Genomic DNA, 26,754 nt, shown 5'->3' with positions numbered 1-26,754 from the left:
ACGATATACAAAAGCTCAGCTTAGTTCATGTCAGTAACATTGAGTCTAATTATTATTATATCTAAGTTATAAGTTCTATGATCTGATTGTATATAACTGTTATAGTAAAAACGTCATTACAATCTATAGTTTCTTAGACTCGATATTATTAATAAAATGCAAAACGGTAAAATGATACTGGTATTATATTTTAGGTATAATGTGGCAATTTTTTTTTTGATGATGTATATTTTGTCTCGTTACACTTAGTTCTAGTAGTGTTATTATACAATTAACGATTTTTACCTAGTTAATAAGTGAGAGATATTGCGTAATCGAGTTAAATGTATAATAACAATTCACCCCCAAATAAAAGATAAAGGAAAAAATATAAAAAATGAAATCCAATGTTACTCTAAAGTCTACATCATCTTCCATACTACGAAAAATAAACGCAACGTTTCTTTCTCAGAAGCGAACAATCGTCTTATTTTGGTCGTTATCTCGAATGAATTATTCATATAATCGAATTTCCTACGCTCCGCAATACTGCCGTTTAATTAACTTATTTATTTTTTTATATCTTACTCAAAACTAGCAATGGCTGTTATAAATCGGGTGCTGTCAAAAATTAGCATAGACAATGGATTCTACATTTCTTTAATTAATAGTTTTAATGATGTCTGTTAGATTGATATAGATAAATATTTTAATAATCTTTCATTTAAAAAGGATGTTTATTCCTTCCTTAACTTTTTAATTTAGTATATTTTGATATCTGTTGTTATTAATTACTTTTCAAATGCTCATTAATTGTATTATTCAAATAATTAAAGAATATGAAACAAAAAAGTCATAGTCAGTCAAAAGTCAAAGTTAAGAATAAATACAAGTGAATACAGTACGCATAAAAGATCAGCAACAAGTACTGCGTAAAACAAACAAACAAAACAAACAATGCTAAAGTATCGTAAAAGTTACTATCCTCTCAATCTTATTAACAACAATATAAATAGTTGTAAACCGAATACTTTATCTATTTAAATAAACATGAAAAAAGTTAAACGTTTTAAGCTGGCGGTAAATTACTTTTTTTATGGCATTGATTGGCGGACGAGCACAAGTTCCACCTGATGGTTAGTGGTCATCACCGCCCATAGACAATGGCGCTATAAGAAATATTAATCGATCCTTACATCGCCAATGCGCCACCAACCTTGGAACTAAGATGTTATGTTCCTTGTGCCTACAGTTACACTGGCTCGCTCACCCTTCAAACCGGAACACAAAAATACTGAAAACTGTTACTTAACTAAAATAGTTGGTTCATTTAGTTTTAGTTAACTTGGACATATAAACGCGTGCTTGGCTATGAGAACCTAAGCGAGAGTTAAGAATGCTAATACGCTCGTGTTGTTTAATGCTCACACGCAGCATACTGAATGCGTTTTCGACTTGTGCAACTAATGTCGCTCCATGACTAAACGTTTTTAGTACATTCACATAATGATGTGATAGAATCTTGTACATTCTAAAGTATATTAGATTTATTTTAGTACAGGGACTGGTTTTTATTATTATATATATAGATTCAATTTTCGTCTTTGGAATTTTTTAGACGACAATTTTGAAAAATCAATTCTTTGCACTCAAAGCGACATGACTAATAAGTGAACAGAAAAGTAAATATATATTATTAAATTATTATACATAACAATCAAAACCTTTTTTTTATTACATAAAGGGCAAGGGTTAGCGGTTTTAACAGAAACACAAATCTCTTTTAATTTAAAAAGTATATCTCTATTAAAGTTTCTTTATATTTTGAAACATAGCCAGTATTATTATGTATTGAAAAACAAATGTGTTGGCAGAAATAAATTAAATCCTTTTTGAATACATACCGTACGTATTATTTTTGCACGAATAGAATTTTAATACATAAATATAAAGCAACATAAGATTTATTTAAATACTTTTCGTTTAAAATGTAAAACATCTTATCACAGATCTGAGAAATCATTCTAATGAGATTTGAATGCAGTTAAAACCTTTAAACCGAGTGTATTCGATATATATATACAACCTCATTGGTTTTTATTATAATCGCTATAAAGATTAAAATTCTATAAAAGTATTTCGATATGTCGTCCAGAGAATCGATTCGTTTTTTGAATTTAAATCGATTTCGACTTATAGATCCGAGTTCTCATGGTTGTTAATCTTTTATGATTACCATACCATACAGTCTAATATTCAAATATAATTCTTTTGTTGTTGGCCGTACTTGTCACACTACCGTGAATCGTACGGGACGTGCAAGTTGAACAAAAAAACGTGCTATTTTTACTACTAGATAAAAAACGAATGCGTTTCATTCTTGTATGAGTTGACATTTCCAAATTCAAAATAATTTTAATATACCATTACTTTTACGAATAACACGATACATTCGATATTTTTTTTAAATATTGTCAGTGTAGAAAGTACTAGAACATTTCCACGCAAACATTCTCTCATAAAGTTCCAATTATTTATGTTGCATGGAATTAATCCCATTTTGCCACCTTACATATTAGTAGGGTCTACGCAGTTGCATTTAAGTTTATAATCTTCCAAGAAAAACTTTATTACGCACACAAACAAAGAAGAACATATATTGTAATCAAGACCACCGTCCTGTCCATATGTTCTGTTTTAGCAAAGCAAGTTCAAAGTGAAACATGAATCGGTGTCTAATATTACTTTCGTCAGCAGCCTCCGAGTCAGAACTCATCTAAATTTCTTAATACTATATATATTTTTTATTTTTAAATTAGTGAGGTGGCTTCACGTAAAATTGACTGATAAAACCGGTTATATGGACCGGAACGTTATAAATTTCGTTTAGTCGACATTTAATGGGACATTCCTAGAAAAGACCGAAGTCAGAAAATGAGACAAAAAGTTTTTTGTTCCATTGGTTCGTTCGAGCGATTGTCGTCTCTATGTGAAACGATACAAAGTTCAAATTCGAAAGTGTGTTGAAAGAAATGCATGCTAATAAAGACTGATTTTTTGCACAAGGGCGTGACTTGTCCTTTTGTATGTACTTTTGTCATTGATTTACAAATGAATAATGACTCGATGATGTATTGGCTCCGGCGACATTTAAAACTTCATCTGTTTTAGTCTACGAGTAAACGGACGATACAAATATTTAACTTTCTAAGTTATAAAGTTAATAGATACACAAAAACAATAACTAGAAGTACTTTAAAACGAATGCTTAAATGCTAAAAAAAATTATAGCCCTTTCCAACATCAATAAGACTAGAGCCAAATAAATAACATTTGACATCGAATTGACGCCATATCATTGGTCGACGGCTTGAATAATCTATCTATAAATTAATTATGGTTTTGCGAAAAAAATGACGTTTTGAACGTCGACGAAGCTTTTATCGGAATTTTGGATGTCAAATTAAAGTGGATATAAATAGTTAAGTGGAATAATATTGTATTAATAATAAAGAATTTTCAAGAACTGTTAACGATATAACCAAATTACATGGAATACGTAAATCTAAGGTTTGTTTGTCTTTATAATATAAAATCTTCTTCGATTAGAATAGGTGTTAGGTGTAACATAACGTGCTTCAATATACTTAGCACAAATAAATAATATAAACCATAAAAATAAAGAAAAACAAGGACATTTAATATAAATGTCAATACTAGTAATAAAAGGCAACCGTCAAAATTGTGATCTAAAATGTTATAATGTAATTTTTCAGATTTACGTACATTTAGGCTATATTTTAATGCCCTAAAATTTCTAATTTATAACGACATTTAAAAGCAAATCAAATCAAATCTACCATATTAGTTTTAATTTTTTGAATGAAAAATTTCAAGTAATCAGAATAGAGAATAGTGATTATACCATCTCGATATAATCAATACTATTATATAATTACACCCAAATATTTTGTCTGTTTGAAAATATACCAGTCCAAATTGAGAATCGGTTGCGTTAGATAGCCAATTTCTCAACAAAAGTTAACGACTATACAACATCACATTACAATCCACAGCGGCAGAGAAAACCGCGCGGAGCAGCTAGTATAGCATATCATACTTGTAACACTACTTAAATAACTTCGTTCTAGGAAACTTATACCTATCATACCTTCTTTAAATAGCAAAGAACCATTACAGCTGACATTTCGTTAAAAAACTAATCTAAAAAATTCGTTCAACATTTTTTTTATATATATATTACTAGTAATGAAATAGAATTGTACGTACACATTGGCCAATAATGCCTCATCTGATCTCAAAAATACATTATAAAACCCGAAATGGTTGACGCAAAGGCAAATAAAAATTTTAACTCTTTTGTACGGGACATATGGAAACCGTATATTTAATATGATAATAATAATTGGTATAGGTGTGTTTTGCATCTTGAATATGGTGCGGTACAAGCAATGAGCTCGAACGAGATAAACAAAGTTCAACGCACATTAAAATGATGTTTTTTTTTAATGAACGTTCATAATTAGTATAATTTTATCGTAAATATATTGATCAACTAAATATTTTTTATAGTTTAATTACTAAAATTTAATAATATTATTTGAAGATAATATTACCTTTTTAAATTAATTAAATATTTGTAAATTAAATTAATTAAAAAAAATATATGGATAAAAAACACGATTTATGTCCATTAAGATATAGACAGTTAGCATCGACTTTATATTCCGAAGTTTTATACATCCAAGGTATAATAATAATCGTTTTCTCAACGAGCTCACGCACATCTTAACCGGTTTTCGCCTCTCACCACGTTATACTGTAAAGAAAGTTCGAAATCAATTGAAAATGAACCTTATCCGACTTTGTTAAAGTATGGTTTTACTAAAACAAAAATTTGTAATGCTTTTTGGACTGTTGAATGCGATAGACTACCAGGTTGTTTATGTTTTAAAAGCATGATTAGACTGCTTATCACATACCTAATGACATGTTTTTGATGTATACTAAATGTTTATTTACTTTTCAATGGGCATCTATTGTAAAACAAATTGTGAAACTAATTTTACTGATTCAAAGCGATTACGATTTTATATAATCCGAATGAAACGCATAAAATATATGATTAGTAAAATAAAGGGATAAAATTAAAAATATATTCTATGTAAAGGCAATAAGGGCTTAGAACGATTGTCTCAGAATTATCCGCTTAAACTCGTTTCGGAAGGATTGCGTGGCGAGCTCCATAATTGCGCGCTACTGGACATAATAGGTCGCTAACAAATGTGGTGTAAATTGCCATGCTGCTAATCATCTGGATGCTAGATTGACTCAAGTGTATTCGTATAATAAAATTATTGTATTTATATATGGTAGAGCCAATATGGCCCAGTGGAACACGTTAATCATTATAGTGTCAAGTATGAAAATTTACCACATGTGTCTACCAACCTTTATATGAGCATATGATAGAATAAACGTTACAAGTCCCACTACTGGACTTACTTAGTAGGAGTAGACCTTAGGCTCTATTTTACTTTTATAAATATAAATGTATCTTCAATCACTAGTATCAATATGTAGACGCCTTTATATCGTTCTAAATCATAAAATGATTCACAATAAATTAATCAATTTACAGCCTCCGAGATTAACATATATCTGTTACTTTTGCATAATTTTCATTAACAACATTTATTTAAAGGCTTTTGTAGAATCAACGAGTCGTTTATTACCATTTTAATACCTCACTAATTTTATCTTGACTTTTCCGGACCGATGGTAAGTTTGTTTCAATTTAATCTTGTAAATTGGCGATTGAAAAGTGCTCACGAAAGTCTCTTTGAATTAATTATATTTTGTTTTGATTTGATAATTAAAGTTGTTTGAATAACTTATATGTTTGTGATTCAATCACGTACGAACAACTAAACAAATTATATTATTATTATGTGTAATAGAAGACGACTATGAAAAGGTACATATCTATTTTGATGATGAGCAAGTAGCTTGTTAAAATCATAATTCTATATGCATCAACAATCTGATTGTTAGTGGTCATCACCGCTTTGTGGATATAGGTGTTTCAAGAAGTAGCCGTCCTTGGAAACTAAGATGTTATGTCCCTTGTGCCTGTAGTTACTTACCCAGACGGGCTCGGACAAAGCCCTACCACCAAGTATATCTTAAGCTTCGTATAAGGTTTTAAGTATATAATATTGTTAATTTATAATATAAATGGCTTCGCTTCATTCACTGGCTTTAAATTTAGAATATTGATGTAACAAGCGTGAATATCATTTTCTCGTATATTATAAAATTATTATATACAACATTATATGTAATTTATATTTGAGTTAACCCAAGGTGTCCTATAAAAAGACCTGTTCAACCAAACTACCTGGCCTTCCCGACTAACGGACCAGGGCAAAAAGTGACGGCAGCGTCCATTGTGTGGGGACACTATTATTTATAATTTATTGCTTCTCGTTCTAATATTGTTTTAAGCTTATTATAATACGGCTTTCAATGAGTCAGCTTCATATGCGTCAAATGTAATATGAAACGTCGTAAATTATTTTACATATTAAACTATACTTGGCATAAGTACAGCCCCTATGATCGTGAAGATAACGAAACTCACAAAATCAAGATTTTAAAAGATATAATATACTTGTCATTAATTTGAATTGCCTCGTAGATTCCGAGGTGGGTTCAAGCCCGTGTCGGTCCCATAAAAATTATGTTGGATTTTTGTCAGTAGCAGCCCGGAGTGTGGAAGTTGGCGGTGTTCACACTCCCGTGCTTCACAAGTCGTGTCGGATCTGCCGTCCCCTCATAAGAGTGAGGGAATACGGAGTGCACTGTTTGCACACAACTCGTGAGGCCGATATCGGTCAGGAGAACATTGTATTACGTTTAAATGTGTTTTCTGTCTATTATAATTGATAATTATCTAATTAATAATTAGTTATATTATAGACTTCCATGAACATGCAATTAATATAGTTATTTTCATATGTTTATTGTTAATATAGATTTATATAATATAGAGAAGATTAATTTAAGAACTATATTAAAATTACACGTTTATAATAAATTAATCAGATAAAAAATCCTATCAAAACTCAGCGTCTTCTTAGCGTTGTTTTCTAATCAATAATAGGATTGCAATAATATATCAGCTGATGAAATTCTAGACATTACTACAGGCGACATTATCGCTCAGCAAGCGGTCTAGTTACTGGAATTCAGGTGGATAGTAATTGATACTTAATTATCACGTTGACATAGAATTGACCGCCAATGGTGAGCCGGAGGCGGTGAAGATGCTGGGCGAATATTTTTACAATGTATCTGTATGTACAGTTAGGAAGTATCGTATTACTTATTTAATTAATTATTTTTTTTTAAATCCTATGTGCTTTGGTTTTTGTTTTTTTTTTTTATAATAATGTTGGATTTGAATATAGAATGCTAAATAAATGCGTATTGAAAAAAAGTTGATGTTTTTTGTTTTTTTCAATCAGGATAATTACAACGTATTCCCTGTTGCGGTTACGAATATACAAACGTGTATTTGCATTGCTCATATCATATGACGATAAAGATAAAGTTATATTATATCACACTATTTTTATTTTTTAAAATTGAATCTTTGTATATTTTATCTGTGTATTATTGTATTGACATTCCATTTTGTATTGATAACGATATTGAAACTACAAAAATGGTAATGATGCAAATCGTCTAGTCATCTACCAGTTCGAGAACTTTGATCTATTATCCTACTTTTTATGATATAGCTAGGCGGACGGGCAAATGGGCCACCTAATGGTAAGTGGTCACTACCGCACGCAGACATGGCGCTGTAAGAAATATTAACTATTCCATAACATCCACCATTATGGAGTTGCTGTTTGACCACAGAATATCTGATTAGTTGATCTGGTGGTATCTACCCAGACGGGCTTGCACAAAGCCTTACTACTAAGTAAATCTGAAGAAAATCTACAAATCGTTAATATTTTATCGCCAATATGTACATTGCGATATCTATAATTTTATCTCACTTTTCCCCATGACTGTACGCTCTAGCAAACCGTGACCGCTGAATCTTGTATGACTAATTAAATCATCACTATTGTAAGCATACTTAGCCGTGTAAGTAAAATGTTTGCGGTATGTTTATGAATTATTACGATGAGGTGTACTTTTTGTGTTCACTGTACATTCGCTGTCGGTTTTTGTAAATTATATAAGTTCTATGTGATTGAACGCTACGGTTGGCTAGGCTCTAACATTATGTGTATATTTTAGCAACAATAGCTAATTACTTCTAATTTATTATCAAATTATGGATTAGCATTAACAACGACTTGGTGGGATTCGCTCTAAAACCTTTTCAAAACGAAATGAGGTACTTTATATATATTTTTTGTCTTATGTAATGGAAGAAACGAGACTAAAAAAACTCATTAAAAATATAGATAAATGCCATCTTTCCTCAAAGTTTTAATGTCATAACTCGTGTTTCATAATACGAAATGATCGAATAGTCTACTGAACACGCGCACATGTATTGACTTGGCACGGAGTTCCCAAAAAGCAAGACTTCATTAGTGCTGATTGACCCATTCCGCTAATTAGTTAATGTCTTATTTAAATACTATAAATATAAAACAGGTATTTGCCAAGTTCGAAACTTAGTTATTAGGAAGTAATAATAAGGAAACTAAATATTGAAGAAATTGATCAATATATTTGGCCAATCTTTGGCGTGTTAGTTTAAGCATTTTAATGCCCAACGGCCAATCAGTCCACCTGCTCATGAGATATTATAGCTCATGCTTCTGCGCAAGCACAGGTGCCTCCTATTCCATTATAGTCGTCCGATGAGATAATTCTACACGATAAGGGAGTCAGACGCAGGACTGATGGATCCACTTTTTTAGACCCGGGCATTCAGTTTATCTCTGGACTTCTTACTAAGTATTCCAAATCAAAGTTTGTAAAAGGGAAAATGAACTAACTATTTCTAAAAGTCTACAATTCTACATTAAATAAAATATAGAAAATTTTGAATCCAAAGCGATAACTGTGGAAGAAACCACTTCTTGTAAAGTCACGTGTAAAGAAACTGTCTGTTTTATCAGTTGTATTACTTAGATCGGAAAAACTCATTAAATTATAGTCCATACAGACAACATGTAAACATTTTAAATAAGTCGGGTTTATCTGTGATCAGCTGTAATCGTTGGATGTCAATGCGAATTTTGATAACCTTCCGTGTTTAATTTTATATAATAATTTGAGTGTGATTCTCATTGATTGGGGTCAAGCGTCATGATTTGAACCAATAACAAATGAACCAAACATTTTGCATAAAGGATTTCAAACAATTTAATCATAGATTTAGTAACGTTATAAATGTGAGAATTGTTTTCAATCGGGCTCGACCGATTCGATATAGTTATATGACATATGATAAAGACTTATATGATTATTTATTAATATAAAAAACACTAAAATTTACGCCGAGCAAAGGAAACGATACAGCGATGTATTTATATTGTTAAATTATCAAAAGTACTATTTTTGCGCCTTAGCTTGTCTTCCTCTCAACTGATGATCTAGACTATTTAACATCACGCAACGACCCACGGGAGCTGCAACTTCCGCCGTTGGAACACCGCGGAGCGGATAATTGAATGCTAGACAGAAAATGTTAACTTCTGCGAAAATACGCACGAATTTCATTTCAATTTTATTCAACAATTCAATATACAAATATTTAAGCAATCATTAAATATTTATCGATGGATATGACAGAAACAGATCAAGTCATGCCGTATAAAGTACAAATGGAATTGTGTGAAAAAACTGTGTGACGAACAAACAAACTAACGAACGAACAAACTGTGAAACGTTAGAATATCTGAGAATGGATAGCACACACCGAGACTGGTTTAGACTAAGTCTTATCATCAAGGAAAGTTTTATTAATGTCTATTGTATCTCATAGATATCCCGATATCCCAACGTGAACTACTCAAACCCATACGGATAATTTACATGGTACATATTTTTTTTTTACCTACGTTTTTATAATTTAAATTATTATCAATGTATTTATTAAATGAACAATTGCCCTGCCCGCGTAATTGGTCGTAATCCGTATAAATTATTTATTCTGTCATTAAAACATTTACTTGTTTCTTCCTTATCGTGTACAAGTGCTTCAAATATAAATTATACATTAGTTACTTATCGCATACCGACGTGACTCGAACCCGTAATTCGACGCTTCTGTTCTTGTGAAATTAGGGCTAGCAGTATAATGTCGTGTGACTCTTATTTGTATAGGGATAAGGTTGAATTTGGTTCGTTTTTTTATATATAGGAATGTGACGAATTAGTAATCTGAGTGACGTTGGTTGTGTTAGTGATTTCTGACGTTTTGTTTTAAAAACGCGCTTTAGTTAACCAGTGTTTTATATATTCATAAAAATAATTGTTATGTATATATATGTATTTAAAGTTCGCATTATTATCATTTATATAAAGACCATTATTTAAACTTTTTCCACAAAAAATTATGAATATTTACAATGAATATAATTCATACCCAATTAACATTAGTGAATTTGGTACCTACAGTGCGTGCTTGACTGCGCATGCGTGTTCTCTAGTCTACAAAATACCTATATCCAATAGCCGAAAACAATTCAATTATTTACATTGTGTTACAGTATATAATTAATAGAGGTTGATACAATTATGTATTTGTACACTTATATATATAATATGTAATTTTAAGACTAATATGGGACAAAAATATGTGTGTCTTTGTTTGTGACTGTGGCGAGATTTTGTTCTGGTTTGATTTGACATGATGAGTTAATACAGAAAAATCGTTCTATGTAGTTTTTTAAATTTTCAAAATATATTTTTTTATCAAATTATTCTTTGCCGTTGGTTCGTAGCTGGGTAAGTATTACTTCTTTATATTATTATAAAATTATTTGCACAGAGACCAGGTCATTATTTAGGGTAAAAAAAATATATAAATATTCGATTCAGTTCAATTTTATCGACCAATTCATTTTTGACGCCACACTCGTATTCGATAAAATCCAAATTCGGTATATCGCTTTGAATTTACTGCCACAGACAGACAGTCGATATGTTAAACTTCGTAATCTAAATTAATTAATTATATCTCAAGAACAGACATAATTCTACTAAACATATATAATTTCTGTATTCAATAAAACGTCAACTACATAAATGACATTAAAATTTCACAGTTTGCATTCGAATGAAGTTCGAATTTGTTGAACGTAGAATAGAAATGTTTACATGGAAATGTTTAGAGAATACCTTCTATTTACTAGTCCATTGTTGTTAACGCATTCAATTTTTAATTGATGTTGTCCAAACATTGCAACTGTATTTGCGGTTTATTTTGGCATACATAGTTGACAATACAACATTGTAATTTATAGGCGTTAGGAAGCTGCACCTAATACTTATGACACGAGAAGAGCTTAAAGTAATAATTACAATAAGCTTCCTCCATATTGTTATATTACAAAGACATCAATAATCACTTAAATTATTAAATAAATGATTTTTCTTTCATTTTATCCTCGAAGTTTTATCGTTTAGACACTTAATTCGTATAATAAAATTACCGTGACATAATTAATCGAAGCAGTATGCGTTTCTTTTTCTAGAATGCCATACGCTTAATATAAAAAAAATATGTTGTTATTTTTTATATTGAAAAGTAATTGATTGTCTTCCATATTATCCTATGCGTTTGCGCATCTTTCATGCGATTAAGTTGATACATTGTAGAGTTGGCACTTACTTAAAGGTTTCTGGAATTACTACTGACGTACAAATGGTGGAGTGCGAGTCGTATTAAGTAATTATTTGCACAATAGGCATTGCGACTCAAGCCGGGTATTAGCGAGACGTCAATAGATTTGGAGCTCCTTTACTGTGACAGTACTGTGACATTTACAGAACATGATACGATACACCCTTATAGCTATTTTAAAACCAACTGTTATCGGTTCGTGCGATTTATTTTATAATAAAAAATCGATACGCGTACTCGTATACATAACTTCTGAACTTAATTTTGCTAAAATTCGTTGTGTCGTTCAGGCGTGATGGACGTACACAATCGCATTTATAATATAAGGTATTTAAATAAAATCGCGTTTTAATACAATAATAAATAATTTAAACGATTAACATAAAACAATTTTATCGAACAGCATGTGGGTAGTTTCTCAGACTGGTTCAGTAGATTGATATTAGCATGTTAACTGCCGGAGTGGTCGGACGCGTCGCATTTGCAATACGTGACAGCTGAAGAGAAAACCGATCGGGATTGTAGTTTATTGCCTTATTTAATTATGTATATTTCGCTTTTAAATAATAAAATATATTTCAGATTCCTTTATACTGTGTATCATTAATTTTTATTTACATTATACGAAGATGTGTATTCGTTAGTAATATTATAAATACTTTTTTGAAATGCTAAATAGTTACACAGTGTTTGTCGTTCTGTCAATATAATTATATTTGAAAAAAACGCAGATACATTGAATTTTGAAAATTGAATTTTTTTTCAAATATTTATTTTACGATAAAATAGCAATGTATGTTTTTTTTGCTTAATACCTATTACGTTGTCTTAGTGTCCTTTGTTATCAGTATAAATATTTATGATTATATTTAGATTACAAATTAAAAATCAGTTTTAAGTACTCTGTTGTTACAAGTAACTTAGTATACTTACTATAGTATTTTTTTTTCAGATATCTTTTGACATTTAAAGCAATCATATAACTTTCATAGTAAAATTTACCTTACTTGAAATAAATTTTACAACAAAAACAATAAAATTGTCGTAACTCTTAGACTATTGGAACAAATGTTATCACAATTGGCAGTTGATTAAATCAAAATGATGTGGATTATCAAAATTATTTGTAGCTACATTACGGATAAGCAGCGGACGTGAATGCGTGACGTGATTTGGTTGCGTGCAACCATACGTTTTAAATTTGCATCCTAACTACGAAGTCTTCTTCGTTAACGACACAGCATATAGACAGCCTTATCACTTATACATACATGTTGTGTTTTATGTTCGCCTTTGACTAAAAATGAGCATGTTTTCTTTTTCTCAAGTTTACCTCTCTTTTTTGATTAAAGAAAGAGGAAATTGGGCTTATTACAACGGTGCTGACTACAGATGCTCTAATAAATTAAATTTATTGTAATATATCATTTGTTATAGGAAATAATAGGTTTAATAAATTATTTAAATTCAACCTAGATAAAATAAAGATGATAAGTTTTAAAATCACAGATGCAACTATTAATAATCAAAGATTAAAAAATAAATTAGACCTAAATACAAAGGAAAGGGACTATTAATTATATCAGTGGTCAAGGCACAATCAAGTCTTTTATGTTTATATGAGTATATGATGCATGAAGTGATGTAGCTGTCTATTATGTATAAGCTACGTTCAAACATGCACAAACCTTTTAAGTCAAGATACTTTGTATGAACTGATTTGCATTTTATACAGGACGTACTAAAGCTTCTGTACATAATGGCGTGGATATTTTTCTTTTTTTTTAAATGAAAGTATTCTCTTGCCAAGTTCAAATTAATCTTAATTTGAACAAAAAGAGTAATGATTGACCTCGTAATTTATAACAAATGCCTATCAATTAGATTAAGATTTAAATCAAGCGCGAAATATAATTCTATCTAGAATTCAATAAACAAAAAAAAACAACAACGTAACAAAAAACTATCAATATCAATTTAATTCTTAGTATAATGTCTATTAGTAGTGCCAACCAAGCACAAAAAAAGTATCAAAGGAAATTGTCAGCAGCCAAATTATATAGGCACAGACTCTCGATCATACAGCCAAATAAAATAAAAAAAATTAATTAGTATAGTGCCAGATACGATGCAGATATTGCTAATGGGTTACAAATATAGTATGTGTAGAGTGCATGCGTCCATATATGAATATAAATAACTTCCTATTTGCACTATATTAAGGGGATAACTTGTAAACAAGATGTATCTTATCTATTAGTATAATTACATAATGAATATAAATATATAGGTATATACATATATACAAGCAGAAAAAATATTGCGTGTAAAAAATAATAGTGTAATAAAAAATAATCGTGGATGGTCGAGAATATAATGTTCGAGTGCGCTTCGTGATCGAAATCAGCTTATTATTTTTTCTATTGTTTAAATTATTTAATGCAGCGTCATATTTTATTTAACTTTGTAAAAATCAGAAGTCTATGTGGTTGGATAAGTTAAGAAAACTAAAACACTAAGACCGCTTTCGTCAATTGGGACTCGTCGAATTAACTCAGTAAGCGGAACAAATGAGCCGAAAGTGGAAGTTTTTCCTAGTAGCTTTATAAAATATTCCTTATTTTGATATCATCTGATTTATACATACTCGTACTTTCAAAGAAATCCTTTCGACATTTATTAGAAATATATAAAAACTAATTTCCGAGTTATGCAATTCATATTGGCATTTATTGAAGCCATACAAAGCGTGTTTTAAAGTATCTATATATTGATTTTAATTAGTAATGATTTGTATATTTTTTGGAGGCGATATTTCGTAAGAAAGTACACGAATAATATCATTGATTAGTTTGTGAAATCTTTATGAATATTAAGTATAAACTTGAGGAGATTGTTTGACATCACAATCATCACACCACACACAATCACAATGTCGGAGCAGAGCGAATAACGCGGGTGGGGCCGCGCGGAGCAGCTAGTTAATTTTAAAACTTTAATCTATACGTCAAGAACATGTTTTCTCCATTAAATAATAAATAATTTTCGCTAATAAAAAGAAGAATTATGACGTTTTTAGTTTAAAAAAAATTGATAAATATAATAAACATAAAACACTCGTTCAAACTACCACTAAATTATTAACTTGAAAGGAATTTAAAAGCTGGCTCTGTTCCAAGAATCTTTACCGATATAAAAATTACGAGGAAATTAGCTAATTCGTTTAAGAAAATCGCGTAAACAGAGGAATATTGATTGAAAGAATGGGATTTTTATTGGAATTTTCTCCTTTTAATTTTAAGTAAAGAGCATTTTATTCATTATATTAATAAATTATACGAAATTTGTATTGTTACGATAAAATCGATCTAAATTGATCTCATTGCTGACCAAAAAATACAGTTAAATTTATTGTAATATATTTATATCTTGAAATAATAATTCGATAAATAATTGCATTTAATTAAGCGTACCACAAAGTTGTGATTTCTTCATTGGTACTTTTATTATTTACTGTACTTTTTTTATTTTATGTCTTCGGTGTAGGTTTACGTGCTCTAGTCAGTGGACTATCTCGGCTCCTCGGAGCATAGTGCGTATATGTAAATATAGATTCCGTTTAAATAACGTTTTAAAAGCAATAAACATTTAAGTTTCAACGAAATTTATGATTATCTATCAATATGTTTCGGCCATTATTTATTAAATTTATAATGTGACAAAATAAAAAAAACATATAAAATTTTAAAACTAAAGCGATATTATTAAAAGTCTCTTAAGAAACGATCCGAAATAGATGTTTCATTTTATTTTAAACAAAAATTTAATAGCTTACTACGTCAAAGGTACTTAAAATACTGAAGCTTTTTTCAATAACTTGATATATTTAGATCATATTATACCACAACTTTTTGTAGTCTTTCCAAGAATATATTTTAGACCAGTTGTCGCCCGTGTTTCCGCTTGCGTTTCAGCAGTTGGTCGGTTCAAGCTTGCCTCTTACCAAATTATATCAAATTCAGTGAAATGGTTTGGCTTTGAAGGTGTAACAGGCAGACTGACAGACAGGACAGTTTCACCTTTATAATATTAGTATAGATTACACTTCAATAATAAGTTCATTGATCTACTTTGCCTTGCCGTCCGGTTCGGTCCGGTCCGGCATTTTTCATTGCCGTCCGGTGCGACGCAAGAACGTCGAGCAAAAGTGCTGATCACGCGCAGCAGCCATAGCATAGCGCTAAAGCGTTCGATGATTTTCTAATTCTTTTGAACTTTCATATTATTTTGGAACAGAAAAGAAAACCACAGTATCTTTAAATAGACTTAAATACATAATAAAAAAAATCAAAACAATACCTACCTTCCACATTCAATCCAGCCTTAACACGTTAACTCGTAAAAACATCCATAAAACTGACACCCACGGTATCCCATTACAATGCCATAGTATTGCCATTTACAATTTCACATTTTACTATCGAGCTATCTCGTTTACGATCACTAAATCATGCTAATATATAATGGTTAACGTTACAAAAAATATTGGCAAACTGCACTGAATATTGTAATTGAAAAGATTCGAAATGAGTCTGAGAAACGAGATGGGTAAGCACCACTGAATTTTTCATGTGCTTAATTTGTGTTTATAATTCATTTCGTGCTCGGCGGCGAAGGAAAACATCGTGAGGAAACCTGCATGTGTCTAATTTCAACGAAATTCTGCCACATGTGTATCCATTAGAGAGAAGGCCTTATCCCAGCTATGGGAAATTTACAGGCTGTTAAAGTTATGTTATGTAATGTTGAAACGAGTCTCTTTCATTTTGTCAAATACAAAGCACAAAAACAAGTATTTTATCTATTGTACGTTTACCAGCAGCGTGTACAAATGTTCAGCTTGGCAGATAAGAGGAACACTCTTAGGATAATAAACGTAAAGTACAGTGAGTCGATGCGTTCTTGATGCACTCAAATTTGTCATCATAATCGAATACATATAAAATTGTCCCGAGACGAGAGTTTAGAATACAATAATTCTACACAACACGCAAAATTTCTTAGTGAGTACATTTCCTTATAAAGATAGACGTCGAATAATAAACGTAATGTTTATAAAGTGTGCAATCTAAATTGAAATCATCTCATCACAATAAACGCAACATACATCCATACCGCAGATATGCATCGAATATCTAACCGTAGGTCCTAATGATGGATCACACATTTGATATACTGCAATAGTTTTGCGTTGCTAATGTCCTTTCTATCTCATACCATTGTTATTTAAGGTTCGTCATCCACTGGATGTACGGAGCGATTTTGAAATACATACGAGTATAATATTCATTCTACTACAACTTAAACTTTAGTATTGCATAGAAACACTGTCTCTGATATTTTCATTTCAGTTTATTTATATATACCGATCACAGTCAACTCAGTGCTGTAGATTAGCTTTTAATAGCGCTATACAATTGGCGGAGTAACAGCACATCCAAACGGAACAATCTTGCCACATACGAATAATGAATATAGTCAACGAAAAGGAGCTTTTATAACAGCGTATTTAAAGTCCGTCTCACAGCGTGATACGGCAAGTATATTCTCTATAATAAGAACAATAAATATACTAGTTTATAAAATTCTAATATTTTTACATATCAGCATAAGACTAATATCTAAATTTAATTGTAAACATTCATCCCAAACGAATGACTTGTCTATTATTATTGTTGGTAAATCAAATCGAAATATACTTTATACAAGCACTTTTGAATCGCCATTCGGAACTATTTTAAGCGAAACTATCACTAAGTAATCCTGAAATTTTGAACGTGTCGCCTGTAATGAGCTTCTACAAATATTGCTATGTGAGCCCTTAGGTTTGTATCGGTTTGTTTTGTTGGTGGTCTTTAAAATTAATAAATAAATTATTCGTATGTACTAAGCTTGAACGTACGAGGATGTACTTAGGTTAAATGAATATTTCTAACAATATGTAACCTACTAATTTTATTCCATTTAAATCATTCTGCGGTCTGTACTCAATAAATTTATGAATTTAGCACTTAATTACTGTATAATATTTACAACTAGTCGCCCGGGCTTCGCTCGCGTTTATGAATTTGGTTGTTACGTATTAGGTATAAAAAACGTACCTTATGACCTTTCTTGGAGTTAGAGTTTGCGGCATAGCAAATTTCATTGGTTTGGCCGTTTGAAAGAGCAACAGACAGACACAGTTACATTTGCATTTATATTGTATCGCTCGTATCAATGATCAGGGTTTCAATTTTAAAAACAACCCTCAGTATTACCTGCTTTGTGGCGTTACTGGGCAATTAAAACGGCGTAAGGTTAACGTTATTAAGTCGTTATATATTTCATCAGATTTCTTGATAAGTTTTTATATAGTATGAAGTGTTATTACTTCAAATATACGAGTAATTAATCTAACAAATAATTTCCATCGTATATAATAAAGAGGTTTTAAAACTATTATTTGAGATACATATAAAATAAGATGAGCGCAGTAATAGAGGAAATATAGGAATTTTTGTTATTTAAGTCATATAGAATTTTATTCTTTATATCTAAGCACGGACAGCCTATAATCGGTTAAATAAACATGTGTTATTATACAGAAGTAATTAAGTTTACGGTTTGTAAATTCTATTGTGGTTCATAAACAGTGATAATATTGTAATTAAAAGTAGCAATAAAATATATAAGGAGTCTAGTTATATTTATGATAAATTCTGTCCACGTTTATGTTATACAGTCAGCTTTGTTCGTTTTTTTTTTGTTTTTAATACATCATAAATAATCTGTATTTAATTTAATTAATGTGTACAGTAGTTATTTTTCATGATATACTTTATATATCTTAAGTTTTCTCTAACGTTGCTATTGCAATGTTTCATTTAGATATATTATTTATACGGTTGTGTGTTTGAATATATGATACTATGATACGCTAAACTGATGAATAGATTTGAACGTAGCACATAATATAGACCTGTACGATAAAACGATAATGATAAACGAATTATTTTCGTGTTTTAGTTTATCAAAATTATTTCATAATAATTTCCGTCTAGCGGATCGTATATGTTCGAAGCTGGGATTAGTTAATAGGTATGAAAAGGAGTCCTCAAAATGAGTCCTAAATCGAGGCTTAGACGCCTCTTATTCCAGGGGAAGGAAAGTATATCCATCTCCTGGCTCCTTCAGCATAATGCATATTAAAAATAATTGCAATGTGTCAAATTTAAAATGTAATTATAATCCAGTACGAATTGCCTCCCACGTGTATATATATAATAATGTGCTAATATACCGTGTAAAAGTAATTATTATACGCTGAGGTAATATTATAAAAATACTAAACATGGCGTCCTCGTTAAAGTGACGAGTATAATTTTTTTCTAAATATAATAATCCCTTCTGGAAAAATTGCCATGGCATTCATAAACAGCCGTCTGAGCCTAAGACAAATAACACTGACGAGATCACAAACGCCAACTCTATTCCATTGCAATCTGTGATTATGAGAGAGAACTTAGCCAATGGATTAAAAATTTTCGTGTTTTCTGAGGCACGAACGAGTAGCACTGCAAACTTCTTGCAACTACTGAGAATTTGCATGTAGAAAATGACAATGTTTTATTGAGGATGGGCAGCCTTCTAAACTACGATGACTTTAACGAGACAGACAAATAAATAATGATACGTTATTTAAATGGATAAGGCACGCAAAATACTAGATTATATCACAGACAAATAATTCTTATCAGAACACTATCGTTTCTATAATCAAAAATATTACATATATTAATTTAAATTAAGACCAAGTTTATTGATGAGAACCAATTAAGAATGAGAAATAACTATAAATATTGAAATTGATATTTTTATTTTGTAACGATGCGATTTCAACACCATATGAATGAGATGTTGACAAATGTCAGTTGAATTAAAGCGAAATCGACGTTATAGATACATCTATTGATCTAGATTTCTATAATAGATAAATAACAGCATGAACAAAACAAACACATATTAACTAGTTTACGTTGACCTCTTAGGTGTATATGCTTGCGTACTATTTAGAGACCAATTTATGATGTTCATTTACAATCGTCCTCACTCTTTTAATTATTCTTATCATATATTATAATATTAATTTATTTTAATTATGTTAGTTCCTAAACCTTGATAATATGACATTTTTAACAGAACACGTAGATTTTAGTCTAAATGTCGTAGATAGAAAATTTTCGCACACTGCATAAGTTAAGAATTTTTTTTTCATCTGAAATATATTATTCTACATTCCGTGAAACAGCATAAATGAATAAGCAATGTAATCTTTCCATTAACAGAAGAATACCAATAAGAACCATAAACAAAAATAAAAGTACCTATAATATCCTTTGAAACTTTATTTTATAATACTTGAAAACTATGTGCTTATATAATTTTGTTGCTCAAATACAATTTCAATAGAAACAAAATGTAATAGAACTCCCATTAGGGCTCCACTAAGGGTCAACGACAATACTTATAATTCCAATCACGATAAAATAGGCGCCAGGAAAACCGTGAATTATGGCGTTCAAAGCTTACTGGTTACTGGTAAAGGTTTGGTAACGATCACGTCTGAACTTAACTACCACGTGGAATTTAACAGAATACCAAGTGTTTTAAATAATAAAAAAAAAAACAATTTCATGGTACTATAACCGTAAATACACGAGTAAAATTGTATTACATATTCAATCGTTTTCTAATATAAAATTAGTTCACGTTGGAATAAGAAACGAACATCTTTATATGTATGTATGTAATACATAAATTAATATTTCTTTGAAAACGATTATTATTAAAATAGAAATACATATTAAAGGGCGATATACTGTTATTAACACACTTTTCAAATATTTAAAAAAATGTGTACAATTAAACGAAATAATATGTTAATTCGTTCCTATAATATTTTGGACAACGTCCAAATTGAGCCTAATTGTATGCATTATCTGAGATCATAATTTAAGTACGACGAAGCTGCGCCTGCGCATCTTGAATTAACGCTTTTATCATGTACATGTTAATGAAATATTCTTGAAATTCGTTAATATGGTATATTATATATTTGATCATCATATTAAACAATCCAACCACGAGTCAAAAAAGAGTTAATCTTTTCATAGGTTTTTAAAGTGATAGTTATGTCGATCACCGCTGTGCCTATGACTGCGTGTGCGCATCGTACAGATAATGCATTTGTCATATTGGTATGTAGAGAGGTGTCATATGAATAATGTGGCCGACACGTTTGAAGAGAGTTATGCATGTAAATGTGCAGTTGTATTTAAATTCGACGCCATAATTATTGGGTAGAGGGGCTTTAATAGGGGGGTTGAATATTGCTAACTGTAAAAGAGATTTGGTTCAATAGTGATTTGAATCCTCAAATGTCTTAGATATATTTTCTATAAAATGAATAAATGCCGAAAATTCAAAATTTATCCTATAAGCGCTCGTTCATTTTATTTATGTATACGAAATACATTTAATTATAACGAATTCAATTGTGGTTTTCGGTTGTATTCATATATGTGTTGTCTAAAAACGTTCGTCTTTGACCAAATCGTTTTAAAGCCAATATAATGTTTAGTATCGCAAGGTTTTCTGAGTTCTTGGCTCGAGGCCAGAGTCTTGACGAGTGCTTGACAGGCAACTTGACCTGATATAGAGGTACGATGCGGTGAATTAAAAGTTAAATTTAGGTTTAAACGCTGACTTAGATTACGCAATTAGCTGTAAAATGTTAATCAAAGCTTTCCAGTAATTGTAATTTAATTGTTCTTAATATCCTTCTTCCTTTTGTTTCAGATCCAATGCAACGCAAAATGAAACGGATCACCTCAGCCTTAGCATTTTAAGTTTAACCTGACAAAAGTTATCTGTGATCTCATTTAGTTTAGTTAACAAAACAATTGCCTAATAGTTTAAGTGTAAAAAAACAATAAAGACAATCGTCGATTTTTTATGGAAATCCGGCTCGAAGGACCAAATTTGGGCGTTTGAATAGAGCTTAAAAATGGCAATTTAGTGCTCGGTCATGGATGACAGATAGTATGTGTTGTTGAAGAATGGGATAATGGAAGTGTGGGCGTTAGGTTCTTGAAAATGCCGCATGCGCACTCGAGTTCAGCAGCGAGCTCGGGCGGCGACGACCTGGGCTCCACGGACGAGGTCAAAGTATTCAAAGACGAGGGTGACGGAGAAGACGAGAAAAGGAGTTCGGAGAACCTGCTAGAAGAGAAGTCTAGTCTAATCGACTGGACTGAAAGTGAGGTGAGTGTTTAATCAATGTAAACAATTAAGTATTTGATCAAATTTATGATTTTATTATTTTTGATAGTTCCTCGCCATAATCACATACCATCGTATTAATTACTCGCCTGAGTAGGTTAATAAGTTCTGTCTTCTGTAAATGCAATAATATTAACGAATTATTAACTTTGGATTAAAAAAAACCGTTACGATACAAAACCTTCAGAGTCTCTTTTGTTATGTGTGAAGAATCAGTTGTTAAACGAGTGCTAGTCAACAAACAAAATCAAATTCAATTCTTATTTTGACATAGTTTGACTACAACGTCCAATTGATTGCAAATAACTTTTTTTTGTAAACACACAATTAAAGTTACTTTTAGGTTATCTCATTGTTTTTTTCATTCTACGCGTATGTTTGAAATGTTTGATTTACTTAGTATCAGAAAATAATTAAGCCTTTAAACTTAATTATTGAGAATACGTGAGGAATTCATCGGAATCTTTATAATTATTGTGGTTATTTGAATGTCTGATTTTGTAATCGTAATCTCATATAATTATGAGCTGTATATAAAGTCATCAGGTTTTATTTGTTGGTCACACATTGCTGGTGGTCCTGTCGACCATAAACCACATCCTTGTAAGTAAAATGTATACATTGTGACATTTTTCCACTTTCGTATCCCCTTATTTGGGAAAATAAATAATTTCTTCACGCGGCGCTACAATTTGTACATCCATTATATTTATTTACACTGATGTAATCTTATTTGCTTATGAAAGAAGAATCAAAATCGCGCGATTAAATTTCAACTTTTTTAACGTGCAGTGAATCCCAGCAGGTGCCAATTTCAGGTAGATCTCTATTGATGTTTTCTTGGCATTAACGTACAATGGTATTGAACGCAATCGTAATATATTGATCTAAAGTCGGTGCATCCTGTCGCTACGGTATTCTATGTGAAGATACTGCAGAATAGAATAAAATTCGACTTTAACGTTATTCGCATAAGGAGCAACAGATTATTATTGAGTTAAGCATTGAGTTATTTGTGATTTTACACTTTCGAACTATTGAAATTCAACGAATTGTTATGTTTGGATTGATTCAAGTCCGCCCACCGTATAAGCTACCATTTGAACCAGTTTTTATCACAGAAACTTCTCACGGATCAATTAGTTATGTTTACTATACATCTACTATCCGTTGATGCTCATTTTACGTCAAAAATGCTGATAAAACACTATTTACGACTGAATCGAATTTTTATACGGTCGAAGTGTCGAGTATTTTAATATTCATAAGAAGTAGCGGTTAGTGACCTCGTTATGTCCTATTCTATGCGTAGATTAACATCGAGACTGTTAACTTTAATGATTAAACTACTCAATTAGTAGTAGGAGAGCCACAAATAACAGAGATAACATCACGGTGTATGGTTGAAAAAATTGTTTGAAATCGCAAATTACCCGTAAAACAAACAAATCAACCGCAAGAACCGAAACTAACGTCACCCCAAACACTGATTGTTGGAGCGCCGGTACAAAAAAAAAATAGAAAAAAATATACAGGTACATTTCCGAAAATTTATGTAAAATATTGTATTCCAGTCGACATAAATTACGTAGTCATTGTATTATTTCCGAAAACTCTATTATTCGCTAGGAGGGGGCGCGTACACAATGCATGTCTACCTGCATTCAGGTATGTCTTATAATAAACACGGACTCCCACTGCTTTTGTGGACGAATTTACCTGACGACCCCGAGAGGCGAGGGAGTGCAAACATTCCGTGGACACCTACAAACGAAACTCTTGTATTAATCCGCCCTCTCTCTTTCTCCTGTCGGAAGTTTTAATGAACCAAATGAGACGGATGATTCGACTGATTTGTACAAGAATCCCAAAGCATTACAGTCACGGATCGTATAAATATTGGATTATACTTAGGTGCAATTCTGCTTTGTATGTCATAATAGCATCGGTTATCGTACGTGATGCCATTACAATACACTTTGTACGTTCAATTTTCTTTGAGCTTCGATTTCTTTTAGATTACAATTTTCGACGGCTCGTGAATTGGATTTGAATCGTGTCGATGTTTTTACGCCTGCTTGATTTTTGGAAATGTTTTCATAACAACGGAGCTGATTTCATTATGCTGTTTGTTTGTACAAGCAGAGTGCTTATGTCAAACCATATTGTCGATATTAATGCCAATATCAATTGTTTGCTGTTTGGCTTTTTATATAATGACGTACAAACTTTTATTTCCTTAAAGCATCTCATCTATAAATAAATTAACTTGAAGACCGGTGTGGGCAAAAACCAGTTAGTAAAATAGTTAAGATATCTTACACCACTTTTGAAAAAAAGCCAATATCTTAGCTATTTCCTGTGATGATTAAATTCCCATAAATGACGACGAGTCCAGATTACTGCTTGCAAATAGACATGAAGTATACATTTTATTTAAAATCTTAATTGTTTGTGTTCAGAGTTTTTTTTTTTTAATTTCTTAACACTTACAAGTCGAATACGTTACAACTTTTAGTATAAAAGTAATATGACAATGGGCAATAATTTCAGTGTTATATACATTTTGTCTTCTAAATCAGCTAATTCATCATTATCGACTAATCAATGAAGTATAAAGTGAGAAGTTCTTCCAATGCGCCCGCGCACGAAATCCACATCTATATTTAGCAAACAACGATCTCTTGTCTGATGCCATCCGTTTCCGTCCGCCATACTGGCCTTAACTGAAACTGATTTGAGGGTTTGGTTTTTATTTTCTGTTTCGTAGGTACTCATATTACGATTCTTAAACTATTTATTTTTTAGTAATTAATTACAGCAGGGCTTGAGTTTTCAAAGATTAAAATGATTTTTCTGAATTATTTCTATTTTATTATGTTCACTTGGTCATTAACACTATAATGACTATCAACATAATCTTTTTTATGAATATTTGAGTCATAGCATGCTGGGTGCTTGGTTTCTAAGAATTGATTAAACTTATTTGAACTCAAACACTAGTTTATACATTTTCTAATCTTATCTTACGAAATAACTTTTTTATATTTTAATTTGCAACTCTTTAAGAGTAACAAATATTATTTTTAGCCCAATTTGTGTTGTCATCACTAATAGCTCTTTAGCTCAAATCCTCATATTAATTCAGCCTTGCGCGTACATTTGGTTAATTAGTATTTATTGCTTACTGGCTTCCCGCTTTCCGTCGCCATCTTTAATTCACTGATTCAGTTTATTGTCTCCTTAATCACGATTGTTCGTCCAGGACTTATTTCTTTAACGCCCTCTGATGTTATAATTTTCGAATGTAAATTATTTTATCGAGCTCAATTGGGTATTGTATTTGTTTTAAGTAATCTGTCTTCTTTTAGTATAAATCTACAATTATTTAAAGCGTAGCTCTGCTTTTAGTTTTCCATTTGATTTGCAGCTTTATTATAATAATAGGAAGCGCATCTCAATTCGACATGTCATCCGTTTGCTTATTGGCATATTAAATGACAATTATCGTATGTCACACAGATAATTAATTCTGATTAATTTCGATACACGATTCCATTACTTTTGGAATGAAGACTTAGGATAACCATCTTGATAATGTATTCTTATTTGTTTCTTTTATTTTCAGCTTATCAAATCATCTGCTTATGTTCAGTTTTAAGTAAATCTTACAAATGATTAATCATACTTTGTTGAAGAAACAAATTTATCTTACGATTAATTCCTCAAAATTATTTCGAGAATTATTGTATCTGTTAACGAGAACCTTCAAGATAATCGCAGAGCTTTTAGCATTAAGTGACCTTCTATAATGTCCCAAACGAAACTACTATTATTAATTTCACATACCATATCTGTACGGCGTGGGCTCGTGTAGCTAATTACATTCAATGGGTATGTCTATTTGTACGTAGGAAGTTGCATTGGCCTGCATAGCAATTGTTTTAGATCTAGCCAGACTGGATGTGGTAAACCTAACTCTATACTGGTTTCAATTGACGTGATAAATTGTTGAACTTTGTATATTTTGTGTTGTTTGTATGGCGTAAATGAACTAACTGGTTATTCATATATTTTCAAATAAGGCTCTTGTGATTTTGACCAATTCAATTTTGGAAGATACTGATAAAAGTTGTTCAGATCTAACGTGGACGAGAATTGTGGTATATGGGTCATATTATATTTTCTTATCTTTATAATGTAGAGTTAGAGCTCTATTTTTAATATGTTTCCCGATATTTCTAGAAACGTGACTGTTACGACGTTTTGTAGTTTTGAGTGTCGAAATACACGATGTACTTACTATACCTTAGTCTCTGTCCGTGCTTTTGTGTCTTACAATGTTTTTTTCTTTTATTTAGTTTGTACGAAAAATTCATTGTTTTTATTAATGAAAGTATTTTCTTCAATTACATAATAATTGCAGTTCTTCAAATCTAGTCAAGATTTATATCGGATCTGCCGTGTAACCTCACCTTCGCGAA

The 26,754-nt window shown here is 31.0% G+C and overlaps 1 protein-coding gene across 5 annotated transcripts in view; it reads left to right on the top strand.

Moving 5' to 3' along the window:
• Positions 1-26,754, top strand: part of Pan (pangolin) — a 152,626-nt gene that overhangs the window by 3,453 nt on the left and 122,419 nt on the right. For all 5 annotated transcript variants that reach the window (XM_026629883.2, XM_026629874.2, XM_026629891.2 and 2 more), the window contains exon 2: positions 21,788-22,252. In XM_026629883.2, coding sequence (XP_026485668.1) covers positions 22,085-22,252 — 168 coding nt within the window. In that variant the 5' untranslated portion in view covers positions 21,788-22,084. The remainder of the gene's footprint in view (positions 1-21,787; positions 22,253-26,754) is intronic.

The sequence above is a fragment of the Vanessa tameamea genome, chromosome 26 (genome assembly GCF_037043105.1).
Source record: "Vanessa tameamea isolate UH-Manoa-2023 chromosome 26, ilVanTame1 primary haplotype, whole genome shotgun sequence".
Classification (NCBI taxonomy): domain Eukaryota; kingdom Metazoa; phylum Arthropoda; class Insecta; order Lepidoptera; family Nymphalidae; genus Vanessa; species Vanessa tameamea.
This window is presented reverse-complemented; position numbering and strand designations above follow the sequence as displayed.